Source organism: Peromyscus eremicus, chromosome X (genome assembly GCF_949786415.1).
Source record: "Peromyscus eremicus chromosome X, PerEre_H2_v1, whole genome shotgun sequence".
NCBI classification, from domain to species: domain Eukaryota; kingdom Metazoa; phylum Chordata; class Mammalia; order Rodentia; family Cricetidae; genus Peromyscus; species Peromyscus eremicus.
In genome coordinates, this window is record NC_081439.1 from 114,372,750 (window position 1) to 114,388,270 (window position 15,521).

Sequence of the window (15,521 nt, forward strand, 5' to 3'; positions counted from 1 at the left end):
TAAGATGGACAACAGTCAAGGAAAACACTTGATGTCTTATTGTGAATGATTAATTCACCGAAGGGAATTTTAGAAAAATAGTAAATTTGATTTCAAAGAAATGTTTAAATACTCAATATTTGGTAAAACAAATTTTCATTCCTTTTTATGTATAATTATGAACGTTTTAAATGAGAAGTAAAAATTAACAGCTTAGAAATGAATATAAAAATCAGACTTCTATATATTTGCTGAACATCAAAATAAAAACCATTCTAAGCCTTTAATGTTCGAAGACACATATGAAGTATTCTTAATCATTAAGTAAGGGTAGGTGTCATTTACCTGAAAACGGAGCCCAATATTTATAAATTTTGTTAGTTGCATTAATCATGTTAACAGTTTAGTTTGCTCCAAGACACAAATGTACATTCTTTTAATGAATTTTTATAACTGAACAGGAAACATTTTCATTTCTCAGAGCAGGCTGTGGTAAGTTAGTAAATATATAGTGTTTATAAGATAGATTTTGTTTTCTTTTTCTTTTTTTTTCACATAGGGATAGAGTGGGAGAACAGCGAAAGAGATACCATGATAGAGGGAGACATCATGGGGACAGGGAGAGACCTGCTGCTAGGGAAGTTCCCAGGAATCCACAAGGATGACCCCAGCTTAGACTACTAGCGATAGTGGAGAAGGTACCTGAACTGGCCTACCCTGGTAATCAGATCGGTGAATACCCTAACTGTCATCACAGAGCTTTCATCCAGTAACTATGGAAGCAGATGTAGAGATCCACAGCCAAGCACCAGGTCAAGCTCCAGGAGTCCAAAGAGAGGGAATTTTTTTTTCTTAAGAACAATGTAAGCCAGGTATGTTGGCACATATGTCTCACAGTACCTACATGGGACTCTGAGATCACCTTGAGCCTAGACATTGTAGACCCTACTGGACAACACACAATATAATAAGTGCTTATCTCAAGATCAAATCAAATCAAACCAATGTAACCTTCTACACTTGTATCACTTACCTTTGGGAACTGATAAAACACTGATGTCAAAATATAAATTTAAATAATCTTTATTGATTAAAATTAATTAACAGTGTTAGAATAGAAAGGAAAAAATCACTGCAATAGTGTGTGGAAGTTCTGTACAAAGGAGTATTTGCTACTTACATAGTTATTTAGATTTTATTTGGAAGATAATATGAAGAGGCTCTTGCACTGAAATAAGTTAATTATTAAGGACTACAATGTAAACTATTTCTATTCTAAAGACAAACCCCCTAGCTAACATTGTAATTATGTCTCATCACTCTGTCTCTATTTCCTTCTTAAAAGAATCTTCAGAATAAGAATTGAAGAGCCAAACAATTGCAATCACTCCCTGGAAGGAGACAGCAACAGTTACCTCATTTTTAGTTTACTGTTACTCATGTTTTCATTAGTCTGAAGTTTTATAAGATGAAGTGTACTTTAGAGTTTGCTTCATGAGTTTGCCTCGAAACACTGAAATTTCTTTTTTAAGTTCACTTTCTGCATTAGTAAGCAGATCATAGCTGCTCTTCTCTGAGTTCTCCAAACTCTAAAACAGAAAAACACTTCTTACTAAACAAATCCCAAGGACACAAAGATGAAAGACTCTGCAGAAATGACATACAGACTTGATATGCTTAGTTAAACAGAATAGAGTGTTAATAAACTAGGAAGTACATTTAAGGTCAAATTCCCAATTTACCATTTCATGTCTTGAATAATTACTACAAAACTTTATTGCAGTTGGAAGTTTTCCTGTGTTCTGCCCATTCCACTGCCACTCAGACCCAAATAAACACACAGAAGCTTATATTAATTACAAACCATATGGCCATTAGCTCAGGCTTATTAGACTAGCTCTTATACTTAAATTAACCCATAATTCTTATCTATGTTTAGCCACATGGCTTGGTACCTTTTCTCAGTTCTACCTTGTCATCTTACCACCTCTGTGTCTGGCTGGTGACTACTGATTCAGCCTTCCTCCTCCCATAATTCTCCTTGTATGCTTGTCCTGCCATTACTTCCTGCCTGGCTACTGGCCAATCAGCTTTTTATTTATCAACCAATCAGAGCAACGCATTTTTTCATAGATGTTTCTGTAGGACATTTTCATCAGTAGGTATAGCAGTTCATAAAATTTTTGATGCTTCAGAAAATGTTTAGTGCTGTGGGATGGTCTGTGAATACAATTGGTTAATAAAGAAGCTGTTCTGACCATCATTTGGGAGCTTCGAACCGGAGTCCTCTGCAAGAGCAGTAAGTGCTCTTAACAGCTGAGCCATTTATCCAGACCAGTCTTGTACGCACTTTATGTGAGCTAGGGCATTTCTCCCAAAAGCTGTTTGCTTTCACTGTTTTCCTACTTGTGCGCTGTTAAAAAAAAAAAAAAAAGGCTAAACTTTGAAAAGAGCAAAGAGAGCTCTTTGGGATGGTACAGTGGGAGGAAAAGGAAGGGGGAAGTTATGTAATTATAGTATAATCACCAAAAAAGGAAATAATTTTAATGGCCCTTTTTGTAACCCTTTGTGTCCAGAAAAAGACAATAATTGACGTAGTTTTTACAGGGACTACTTTAATCTTATAAATTGATTAAGAAAAAAATGGCATCCTGATGATTTTGCAACATCCTTACAAAAAAAGTGACTTTTCCCACTAAGTAAAAATAATTTTGAGTTATGAGTATGTGTGCCCACATGTTCCTGTGAGTACACATACGTGCACCTCTCTCTCTCTCTCTCTCTCTCTCTCTCTTTCTCTCTCTCTTTCTCTCTCTCTGTCTCTGTCTCTCTGTCTCTTTGTCTCTGTCTCTGTGTGTGTGTGTGTGTGTGTGTGTGTGTGTGTGTGCATGCACGCGCGTAGGCAGATATCATGCATATCCTCATCATTCTCCATCTTAAATCTTGAGACAGAGGCTCCCTGAACCTGCAGGTCACCAGTTCCACTAGCCTGGCTAGCCAGCAAGCTCCAGGGATCTATCTGCCTGTCTCCACCTACCAGCAATGGCCTATCAGCCTGGATTTTTAAAGTGGATTCCAGGGCTCCCACTTTAAGTCCATACGCTTGCAAGGCAAGAACTTTACCAAAAGAGCCATCTCCCTAGCCCCACTCTGTGAGTTTTGTTTTGTTGTTACTGCCATTGTTTGCTTGTATTTCTCTAATCACTCCTAAGATTAGGCACGGAAAATGTTAGTGATGATTTTGTTCCTGTTTTCTCAAAACAGCTAATTGGGTTTTTTGCTCACTTTACAGTTTGGACTTAACTGTATGAATTGCATACATCAACTTTAGATTTGTAGTGCTTATTGCAGGTTTTTTCACCACTGAAGATCAAACTCATGTTTTTTACACTGCGCTCTACCACTGAGCTACATCATCAGCTGATTTGTAGTTCTGTATGCTGAGTATTCGCCTCTATGTGTTTGAAAGAAAACTACTGTGAATCATAAAATTATTCCCCTATAATATAGGGTCTAAAAGGATTTGGTGCCCTCTTCTGGCCTCTTTGGAAGATACCAAGCACACACATTTGGTACACATAAATAGATGCATGCAAAACACCCATACAAACAAAATGTAATTTTCTTTTTTTTGGTTTTTCAAGACAGGGTTTCTCTGTGTGGCCCCAGCCATCCTGGAACTCACTCTAGAAACCAGGCTGGCTTAGAACTCAGAGATTCACTTGTCTCTGCTTCCCAAGTGCTGGGATAAAAGGTGTACACCACCACCACCTGGCAATAAATTTAAAAAAAATTAAAATAATCTCCTATGACTCTTTTCCTTCTGTTGGGTTGCCTTGTCCAGCTTCGGTGTGAGGGCTTCTGCCTGGTCTTATTGTATCTTGTTTTGTTGTCTCTTGCAGATCTGCTCTTTTCTTATGGGAGACTGAGTGGGAGTGGATCCGGAGGAGAGGGGAGGTGGTGGGGAGCTGGGAGGAGCAGAAGAAGGGAAACTGTGGGAGGGATTTATTGTATGAGAGAAGAATCTGTTTTCTTTTCTTTTGGGGGGGAGTTGGTTTTCACTTTTTTATTGGGGGGCAACAAGGAAGGGTCATCATCCATCAGTGGGATTATTTGCAGGTTCCTCAGCCTTTCCAGGCATGGGCCCTGAGGGTCCTGGGAGCGGCTGGGTTCATCAGGCATGTTCCCATTATCTTGCACAGGCACTGGGTAGTTGTAGGGTGGGTGCGGCCTGGTTGATCAAAACCGCATACTTGGTGTAAGGGCTGGCAGTGGGCATAATTATAGCAAGGCCCAGACACCACCATCACTGGCTCCTTCACCCAGGCATCTTGAAGGCAGAGAGTCTCCTGGCTATCTTGGTCTTTGCCAAAAAGAATCTATTTTCAATAAAAATAAGTAAAATAAAATAACATATTCCCTCATAATGTCTGTAAGGATTTTATTTTCATTTTTGTTCATCTTAATTTTCATGTCTGGTATCAGAAAAGGCACCAGTTATTTTAACCTTCATATGGAAACCAACTGTTGCAGGAATTTCTGGGAAGCTGAATTTTCTCTAGTCCCAATGTGAACACCATCATTTTTTTGCAGCCTTTTCCTAGTTAACATCCACTTTGATGGTGATGTCTATAAATTGCTCAGGATGTGTCTCTGTAAATCCCTCTAGCATTTGGGGCTTCCAGTGAACATCTGGTATCATTTGTTGGGCAAAAGCTGTGTTGACCACTGTCCAGTGCACAGGAGCCTCTGAGACAAAAGGGGTGTACTGCCCTTAACTGTCACAGAGCTGGTCATAGAATTGGTTCAGGGACTCATCAGAGCACTGAGTGACTTTTCAAATTTTGACCAAGATTGTGACTCCACAATCTCCATTGTGAACTCCTCCAGCCCGACTTATCATTCTGAGAAGTGCCTGGAAGACCTCTGGTGTATTGGGGTTACATTTGGGACACTTATCAGGAAGGAAGGTGTCGGCAAATCACTTCAGGTTACTAGTGTTTGGGATGCTTGAATGATCAGCCAGGTAGGTGCTGCCTAGCAGACCCTACACTCTGTATCTGGAGGTAAAAAGGGCAATAAGGAGCTGTTGGCAGTTGTCCCAAGTAAGTTAGTGGCTGTGCATAATGGTAGACATAAGGTTGACTGTTGTTGGTTGCTTTCTCTACTCTTTTGGGGGGCCCATCACCCAGTTGGCACATAAATACACAGAGGCTTTTTCTCACTTTTAAATGCCCTGCCTTAGCTTGTTTCTATCCAGCTTTTCTTAACTTAAATTATCCCGTCAACCTCTTCCCTCTGGGCTTTTTTATTTTCTTACTTCTGCATATCTTAATTTCACTCTTACTCCATGGCTGGCTGGGTAGCTGGGTGACTGGGCGGCTGGGCGGCTGGGTGGCTGGGTGGCTGGGCGGCTGGCCCCCAACATGCTGCTCTCCTTGTTCTCTTGCTCTTTCTTCTTTTTCTCCCAGATTTTCTCCTTCTATTTATTCTCTCTGCCTGCCAGCCCCGCCTATCCTTTCTCCTGCCTTGCTATTGGCTGTTCAGCTTTTTATTAGACCACCAGGTGTTTTAGACAGGCACAGTAACACAGCTTCACAGACTTAAACAAATGCAACATAAACAAAAGTAACACACCTTAAAATAATATTCTACAACACTTTATGGCTGCTCTAGGTATGGTGGGGTGTGATGTCACTTGTTCAGGAGATCAGTAGTGGTGAATGGCTGATAAACATATTGAACTGGGGCTGGTCTGAGAATCCCGTCCTCCTGGAGGTTGGCTGGCCATGGAGTTTGACACCACAGGCACAGGGCACTCGATGGCTGGTCACTGGGAAGCCTTCAAGAGACCTGGACCTTAAGCATACTGAGGTGGAGGATATCCTCCAGCGCTCTGTGGGAAAAGGGGCCAATGGCAGCTGTGGCATGAGCCATCAGACGGGAAGTCAGAATACAAAGCAGACATTGCCACTTTGTGTTCTGAATTCTTAGCGGGGGATGGGCACCCTCAGGAGAAGGGGTAGAGGTGGAAGTTGCAAATCTTGATCCTCTAACTGGAAGATAGGTGGCTTTTTCGGGGTCGAAACTCTCTTAGAGATCAGGACTGCAGTGGATACCCAAGAGGCATGGAATTGAACTCTGTCTTGTGGGTAGAGGGCCAGACTACACCAGATATTGATGTAAGGAACCTGGTCCAGGTGGCCTGGCTCCCCAGTGCAGGCATCCTTCACTCTGCAGATGTTGGAAAGGTCCAGGATTCCTTCAAAAGGGCAAGAAATGTGGAAGGAAGGCCAGTTAACTTCACAGAAGGTCCTCCTCAGTATAGAAAGGACTTTGCGGGGCACCGCCTCTCAGAATACTAAGAGTGTACTCTCATCTTTCTGTTTGAAGTAGACCTGAGTCTGGTCTTTCATTTCTCTGCATTGGCATATTTGGTACACTATCATAGGAAGAGGATCCACAGATAAACACTAAGATTACCAAATGGAGTAGCTGGTAGGAAATAAAAGATATTGTAGAGAAATAAACTTTAGAAAGGCATAAAGAGACTCAAGCTAGAAGGCAAGCTGTAATGTTAAATCATACCTGGTCACATTCGCCTGCTTGCTCCTGGAATCTTGACTTAAATGCTTTGCTTCTCCATGCTGCTTAATGGCCCACAAGGCCAGCGCCAACACAGAAGCTGCTCTTGCTTTTGGAAAATGATGCATTTACCCTGAGTGCAGGGCCATTTCTTTGATAAAATCATGTTCCAATAGGGCATGGTTTTGAATTAGCAAGGTACCTTCCTAAAGTGACTTCATGTTCCTAATTAAGTCACCAGGATGTTTAAAAGAAGAGTCTTAGTTCATATCTTTAGATTACATGCTCATTTTGTTTTATTAAACCAGAGCCTTATAAATAATGGTGAATTACAAGGCTTGGTCAATGCACATTTCCACTGGGATCATTGACACTGCTCTCCAAGAACAGTTTGGTTGAATGCTGTCCACAGCGACCACATTCACGATGTCATACAACTCCGGAGTATAATCAGAAGGCTTCTGGATGGAATCCACAGTAAAAAAGACACAGGATTCCACCACACCAGTTTTTCCATCAGTACTGGTAATACATACCTAAGATGAGCAATGAAGGCAATGAGTATGGAGAAGCATAACCCACCACAGATGGCCCTCAACAACCCCTTGGCTCTACTCAGCAGGTCCTTCACTCCATCACTGATTCTCATCCTTGACACACAGGAAATGCCTGGGTACTGTGTTAACACAATGAGTCACCATCCCACATCACTCCTATTAAATCAGAGAAATAAGACAGAACGTCCTAACGTCAAGTAAAGCACATAAGCTAGGAGCTAACTTGTGTATATTCTACATCATTTTCTGGTTATTTCCTTTTCAATCAGTGAACATGTCCACTTTGGCAGGGGATACACTGCGAAATGTACCAAACAAAATCCTGGGCAAAAAGTGACCAGGAAGGAAGGATAGGCAGCTACCTGCCCATGACAAGGGCAACATGGAAGCAAATTACCTCATCCATATTCTGGAAGCTTAAGGGGCTCACGGTGTGGATGTTCATGTTTGAAGTGCCCGGCTTCACGGAATACTCAACCAGCAACAAGTCTCCTTTGCAAGGCATGAATTCTAAAACAGCCAAGAACATTAGAGGTGTAAATATTATGGCACTCAGGTCATATCACAAACCCCAAGACCCTTCATCATCGCAATATGCTGACAAACATTTCCTGAATGCAAAGTAACTTTTCCAAATACTTACACAGACATCTCAAATATCTTCCTACGGGAAGGGACGCTTAAGGCCCTTTAAACACTGGTTCTCTGACAATGATTTATTCACAAACATGGATAACTAAAAGCTGTGATTCTCAGAGTAAAAGTTACAGCTAAGAGTACTGGATTTTCTCATCAAGTAGTCATTTTGAGATCTCTTTTGGGGATGGAAGCCAGGAACACAGTAGGATCACATGCGTCAACCTTGGTACCTAGGCTAGGGACAAAATATGAGAGCCTATGTGATGAATATTCTGGAAAGAGGACACAGAAAGAAAGAGGCCTGTCTGCACCTTTGCTTTGAAATGGTGGATGTATTTTCAAGATAAATCTCTTATACTTGTGTGATGCTATCACTGATGATATTTTGCATGTATCCTGATGCAGTGGCAGAACGATTATGACCTCAGCACTCAGAAGAGTCAGGGATGGGTTTGCTAAGGTCATGGACAATTCTCAGATGCATAGTGAGTTTCAGGTAACTTAGAGGAACCCTGTATGAGAAATCAAAACAGCCAAATGAATCAATTGAGTAGTGAAAACCACATGGATGCATGATGATGGCATTGGGAGGACAGGACCGCTATGTGATACTTAAAATATTGCCCACTTTCCCCATTTTTATGGTACCTCACTTTCAATTTCAAGGACACTTCCCACACTCTTGCTCTTTGCTTTTAAAACTATAAATCTTACCTCCAGAAAAGAGATGGACAGGAAAAGATGTTTCCTTGTCGATATAGATGCTGTCCTGTGTGACCGAGCTGACACACTTAATACAAAGTTCTCTGTCAAGGTCTGATTGCTCAGTACCATCCACAGGGTTAGTCACAGTTTTCACCTATAAGAGAAGGAGACAGTGGTTGAAGGAAAAATAAAAATTACAGGCTGGAGACTGTACACTTACCAAGGATGCCCCATGAAAACAACAGCATTTTAATGAGTTGACCTAACAGAGTTGTAAGGGTGCTTGCACGACATAGGACTCCTTGTCAGAGACCTGGACTTTATTAGCCATGCCAAAATAGCACTCTTGTGGCAGAAATCTTTTAAGCAACTGTTCTCAAACCTAGACCATACATTACTGATCCACCATGGATCTGAGATGATGACATCAATTGTGTCTGTGCTTGCTCCATGGATTGGCAAGTGCCTTGCAACTGTGAATTTCACACCTATGTTTAATGCTTTCACAAACCCACATTCTGACCTTAGAAAGACAATGTACTTGCTTTCCAGGAACTCAACATCCAAGAGTATAAAATATGTTTAAAATATACTTCTAAACAAGCTGTAGTCACGGCTGTAACTCAAATTAATTTTTAGACTGAGTGACATTGGTGGCGTAATTTGAGGAAATGGGCTTTGCAGGGTATTTGAAGGAAGAGAAATGAGTTACCTGGGAGATAGGAGTGGAGCAGAATAAAGTTGACAGAGACAAGAATGAGCAGCACGCTTTTGGAGAACAAGGAGGGAGAGCATGTTTTTCCCTACCTGGATCTAGGTGCAGAAGCAGGAGATTAAGTGGAAGAAATAACCCCCATCGCAAGAGACTGCAAAGGAAAACCAAGCCTAGGAACTTACCACACACACCAGAGCAAAGAAAAGGTGCAACTCCCTCCATTTGAACCACAGAACAAAGTGTACACCTATCACTATGGTGGCGATGGCCGCCACTCACCTGTTAACTGACACTTGATGTGTTAGCCGAGGACGGACATGGACAAACAGAGAAAGTCCTGTGTCCTCAGCTGAGCTCAGACCTTGCTGGTGATAAGGCCTACTTATCTGCCTTTCCCAGCCCCTCTGAATACCCTCGGTGTCTTCACTCATTCAGTCTACCCACTCTTGAACCGGGAGAATGTTCTGGTTTTTGCCTCTGCATCTGGACATACACCTGTATTTTTGATGAAAACTCCCTGGTCCACAACAATTGATAGTACAAAAACAGCTCCTTCACTAAAGCGTGTTTCAGTTTCTATTCTTATCAATAAAGACTGTATTTACATTTTTGAAAAATTATTTTTTTTAATTTATTTTACATCCCGACCTCTGTTTCCCCCTCTCTCCTTTCCTCCCAGTCCATCCCTCTACCTCCCCTCTGCCCTCCCCCAATTCACTCATCTGTTTCTATTCACGAAAGGACAGGCCTCCCATGAGTATCAACAAACAGCATATCTAGTTGCAGTAAGACTAAGGATCTGCCCATGTAGTAAGGCTGGACAAGGAATCAGAAGAGAAAGTGGGAAATAGTCTTGAACATACTTGAACAGGAGACAACTTCCTGAACAGAACACCCATCTTGCAGGCACCAAGATCAACAGTTAATAAATGGGACCTTATTGAATTGAAATGTTTCTGTAAGGCAAAAGACACCATCAATAAGACAAAGCAGCAGCCTACAGAATGGGAAAAGGTCTTCACTAACCCCACCTCCGACAGAGGGCTGTTTTCCAAAATATATAAAGAACTCAAGAACCTAGATATCAACAAACCAAATAATCATCCAATTAAAAAATGGGGTACAGATCTAAACAGAGAATTCTCAACAAAAGCATCTCAAATGGCCAAGAAAAACTTAAAAAGATGTTCAATATCCTTAGCCATCAGAAAAATGCAAATCGAATGACTCTGAGATTCCATCTTACAGATGTCAGAATGACTAAGACAAAAAAACACAAGCAACAGCTCATGCTGGAGAGCACGTGGTGAGAGGGGAACACTCCTCCATTGCTGGTGTGAGTGCAGACTTTTACAGCCACTTTGCAAGTCGGTGTGGTGGTTTCCCAGAAAATTGGGACTCAGTTTATCACTGACCCAGCTACACCACTCTTGGGCATATATCCAAGGAATGCTTAATCATACCACAAGGACACATGCTCAACTACGTTCATAGTAGCTTTATTCATAACAGCCAGAACCTAGAAACCAACCAGATGACCTTCAACCAAGGAATGGATAAAGAAAATATGGTACATTTACACTGAAATTGATTACTGGAAATGGGGTGCATTTGGGGGTCAGGTTAAAAACCTGCACAAGGGAATCTCCCAGGAATCTACAAGGATGACCCCAACTAAGACTCTTAAGCAACAGCAGATAACGTAGCCTGAACTGGCCATCTTCTGTGACCAGATTGGTGCCTAGCCCAATTGTCACCAGAGAGGCTTCATCCCACAACTGATGGAAAAACAGATGCAGACCCACAGCCAAACATTAGGTAGAGTTCAGGGAATCCTGCAGAAGAGGAGTAGAAAGGATTGTAGGAGCCAGAGGGGTCAAGGACACCACAAGAAAACTCACAGAATCAATCAACCTGGGCTCATAGGGGCTCTCAGAGACTGAACCGACAACCAGGGAGCCTGAGTGGGACTAACATAGGCACTCTGCACGTATGTTACAGTTGTGTGGCTTGGTCCTTTGGTGGGACTCCTAACAGTGGGAACCAGGGCTGTCTTCAACTCATTTACTGGCTTTTGGGACCCTACTCCATTTACATCTTTTCCATCCATTTGAAACCTCCTGAAACTCTGCTCCAGCCTCTTTAACCAGTTGTACTCATCATGTAGCCTGTATTTTCTGTGTATTACATATTGACTGTGGTGTGTTATATGAGAATTAGGAATAGCAATTAAGACTGAAGTAAAAAAAAAAAAAAAAACCTGTGGCCAGGCGGTGGTGGCACATGCCTTTAATCCCAGCACTTGGAAGGCAGAGCCAGGCAGATCTCTGGGAGTTCGAGGACAGCCTGGTCTACGGAGTGAAATCCAGGACAGGTACCAAAAGTACACAGAGAAACTCTGTCTCAAAAAACCAAAAACCAAACAAACAAAAAAACACCTGTGTAATCTTGTCCAGATTACCAAAGTAAGCAGGATTTTCTTGCAAATTGCTGCCATTGAAACTACTGTGTCTTATGAATTTATTGTCATTCAACAAATTTTGACATTGTGAAAGACACAAGTGTTCACCTATGTTCCTGACAGAGGGCACTAATGACATAATTGATATTTTTAAAATATTTGAAAAACAAAAAACTGGAAGTTTTAAAAAAATCAGTGGGAGAACACATTCCTAATTTCCTAATAAATATATTCTCACAAATGTGGAAAGGTCTAGGATGGATCTGTGTGTGAGAAGAACAAGAAGTGAAAATGATAACTTTATCATTAAGATGATAAAAATCTCAAAATAAGATCAGGAGCCTGCTTCAGCTTTTCAATTTTTACCATGATTTTACAATAACAGTCTTCCGGTGTTTTCCGATACTGGCAAAGGTATCTTCTGTGGCCTGCTGTTGAGACTCTCAATTGGAACAACATAAGTAAGAGTAATTTGACAACAGCCATCAATATGTAAAGAGCTGAATGGAAGTGATGATTACAGAACCCACACAGAGGCTCAGCACCTCCTCAGGCAGCAGGGACACATGTGGTACACAGATGTACACGCAAGCCAAACACTCATGCACATAACATAATAAAAAGAAATCTAAAAAAAAAATAAAGCAAATAAACACATACACTAATTGACGCAGAAAAGAGTGTGAACAATACAGTCTTTGTCATATCAATTCTTCTAGTTTGGATACTGAATAGAAAATGGCTGGCCACTATATGATGGACGTTGCAGAATTATACAGAATCATTTCCATGTTTTTCAAATATTAAGAGAACTGACACAAAATATTTAGAAACAGAATAAGCATCATTGCATTCAAATACTATAACATCAAATCCACTAAGCTCAGAGAAGTGGGATGTCAACTTTGACCATACGTCAACATTTTCTTAATCTATTTTTGGTGAAAATTTTCTTTATACATAGAAGAGAAGTTTTAAGGTTATTAAAGTTTATGCTATAAAAAAGAAAAGCAAGGAAACCTTTTTATCTATTTTCAGCAAGAAACTGTACATCTCTAATTTTTTATTCATATTTACAATGTAATTTGATCCAAGTGTTACTAAAATGCATAATAGTACTACACTTTTCTTTTTTTCCTCTCATATATAACATCATGAACACAGTTTCCCCTCCTTCCTCCCCTCCCAATTAGGCCTCCATCCACTCCTTTCTCTTTTCTGAATCTTTTTTAAAAATGGGTTTTCACCATGTAACTCTGGCTGTCCTGGAACTCACTATATAGATCAGGCTGGCCTTGAACTGAGAAAATGTCCTTCCTCTCCTTGCTGAGTCCTAGGACTAATGCCACGCACCACCATTCCCATCAAACACAGTGGTTTGAATGAGAATGTCCCCAATAGACTCAAGGTGTTTGAAAACTTGGTCCCTAGTTGGAGGGACTGTTTGGGGGGAGGTTTAAGAGGTGTGAATTTATTGGAAGAGGTTTGAAAATGTAAAGACTAACAACACATCTAGCTGTGTCTCTGTGCTTTGAGACTGCATTTGAAGAGGTAAGCTCTCAGCTTCCTGCTTCTGTTACCATACCTGCTGCTTGCTGCCTACCGTACCTACCTGCCTTGATGGACTCACCCATCTTTCTGGAACCATAAGAACAAACAAACACACTTCCTTAAGTTGCTCTCACCATGGTATTTTATCACAGCAACAGAAAAGTAAATAATACACCAAGAGACTCTGGGTGAATTCGGGCATACCTTGATTGCTTTTTGGATATGAGTTGTTTCGTTTTCTTCCACGAGAGCAATGACACTTGTCCCAATGTTCAGTGGGACATTGCCACACAACATGTCAGTATTGAAAAAGATAGATTCATTAATCCAGCCATAGTCGGTACAGAGATAGGTCACAATTCCTCTGACAGACTTCAAATTGGAGTTATCTATGACACAGATAAACAAAGGGCACAATGGTTCATATCAAATGCAAAGAGTCTCTACACAGAAGTCCTACTCTGAGCACCTGTGTAGATGTGAGCACATATCATCACTTCTCTGACCATAACAACCATTCCTGGGCCCTAAGATTGTGACTACTGAATGGCACCTCCATGGCATCTGTGGGTGGCCTGTCCCAGTAAGCCTCTTTAAACTCCCATTATTACTGGTATATGCCTGCCTCAGCAGCAGCAGCAAATGCATAGCCATGGCTCTAAATTCAGACCGAGCATTAAAGATATGTGCAGAAGTAAGGACATGTTTCCAAATTGTCTTTTATTCTTCATGAGCATAATGGGTAAGTAATGTTTTGGGATCTGGCTCCAGTATCCTGCTGGGACAACCGGCCACCTTCCTTCGTGGTACCCTCCTTATGACTGACTCTGCCTCCTGGCTTCAGAGACATGTGTGCATGGGAATAAGGCCAAATTCAGTCTCCAAGTGAGATGTTCCCCTTTTCTGGGGAATACACAAAGGCGTCTTGCAAGGGGAAAGGCAGAGACAGTACAGCCCGCTAAGACTTGTGTCACGTGTTCTTTGAGTTGGTCTACACACCCTCCTGCTTTGGTCCACCAAGGGAGCTTGGGGCACAGTTCAGTGTTGGCCTAACTCTTGGGAACTCAGGGACACTCTCATGCTCAACAGCCTCTCAGGATGGCGGCAGTCCCTTCCCCGCTATCCGTGTCCCACTGCACTTCATGGTGGAGAACCTTTTCTGAGGAATCTCCTTGAGTGAAGAATGAGGGGACTCCAAGAGGCATACCTTCAGGTTTTTCCTGTGGTGTTTCTTCAGACCCTGTCTTCCACTGAAAGATAGCTGAAATTCGGCGCCAAAGTCTCTGCATACTGGTGTCACCACCAGCCTGGGCAATGCCCAAGCTTATGAATGAATCACCAGGCCTGATGTTATGAATCTCAGGGTCTGGCCCCACTTATCTTCCCCAGCCTCTGTGAGATGCTAGTGACCAGCTAAAGGGCAGCCCTCAGGAATGACAGTGACAGGGTACCACCCTGACTTCTGGCAGCTTCCCTTGAAGCTCCCAGGGAGAGACCACCTCTTTCTACTGCCCAGCCAATGAGAGTCAATGGGATGTTTACATCACTGCCAATGAGAGACACTGGGAGACTTTTGGCCCCACCCACCCATTGTGAGTGCATCAATATGAAGGTCCCTGGAAAATCTGCTTTTAGGTGTGCCCTTGCGGGTACTCAGTTTGGATGTAAAGGGGTCTCTTTCCTACGTTTTCTCGATAGAGCCAGGGTTTTGTCTTAGGAGGTGTGACAGAAGCCTGTGTCCCTGCTCTGCCCCCCCAAATTATGCTTGATGATAAACATAAGCACTATCCACTTTGTGGCATTGTTTGAATCAGGGGCAGTGTGTGTGTGTGTGTGTGTGTGTGTGTGTGTGTGTGTGTGTGTGTTGGTCTTTTGTAATATAAAATTTTGAGGATAGTGAAGCTTTATCTAATTATTCTTTATCAATAAAAATCGGGTGTCAGATATTGGGGTAAGATCCTAAAAGAGCAGAGAAACAGGGGAGCCGCCACCAGTCGCCTCTTTTGTTCCTTCCTCTAAAAGGGTCGAGTTCCTGTCTCAGCCCTGCCTTACTACTTACTGTCTCCTATCTGTCTACAGTCCTCCAAACTTCTATGGATAATTTTGGTCAGCTAGTGTCTACCTCTGCCCTCTGATTCTAAGCAAGCTTTATTTGTCAGAACACAATCAAAATATCACACATTTCCCCCTTTTGTCTAAATAAAAATAGAAGTTTTTAACTAACATAGTAAAACTATATACAATAAGTACAGTAACTATATACAAATATATACAGGTAAGAATTATATTAACAATGTCCAGTCCATTTGCATTTGACAAATTCAGAGAA

The 15,521-nt window shown here is 41.7% G+C and overlaps 2 protein-coding genes across 2 annotated transcripts; both read right to left on the bottom strand.

Annotated features, from left to right (window-relative positions):
* Positions 1–6,836: 6,836 nt before the first annotated feature.
* On the bottom strand, positions 6,837–7,626 carry LOC131900203 (cancer/testis antigen 55-like). The gene is made up of 2 exons (XM_059251553.1): positions 7,519–7,626; positions 6,837–7,100 (listed from the first exon to the last, which is right to left on the bottom strand). Exons 1-2 carry the CDS (start codon positions 7,624–7,626, stop codon positions 6,894–6,896), a joined length of 315 nt encoding a protein of 104 aa, XP_059107536.1. The 3' UTR covers positions 6,837–6,893.
* A 780-nt stretch (positions 7,627–8,406) lies between these two features.
* LOC131899341 (cancer/testis antigen 55-like) lies at positions 8,407–14,710 on the bottom strand. Its single transcript, XM_059250774.1, has 3 exons — positions 14,400–14,710; positions 13,397–13,581; positions 8,407–8,619 (listed from the first exon to the last, which is right to left on the bottom strand). The coding sequence occupies exons 1-3, from the start codon at positions 14,479–14,481 to the stop codon at positions 8,422–8,424; spliced, it is 465 nt and encodes a 154-aa protein (XP_059106757.1). The 5' UTR covers positions 14,482–14,710; the 3' UTR covers positions 8,407–8,421.
* Positions 14,711–15,521: the final 811 nt, after the last annotated feature.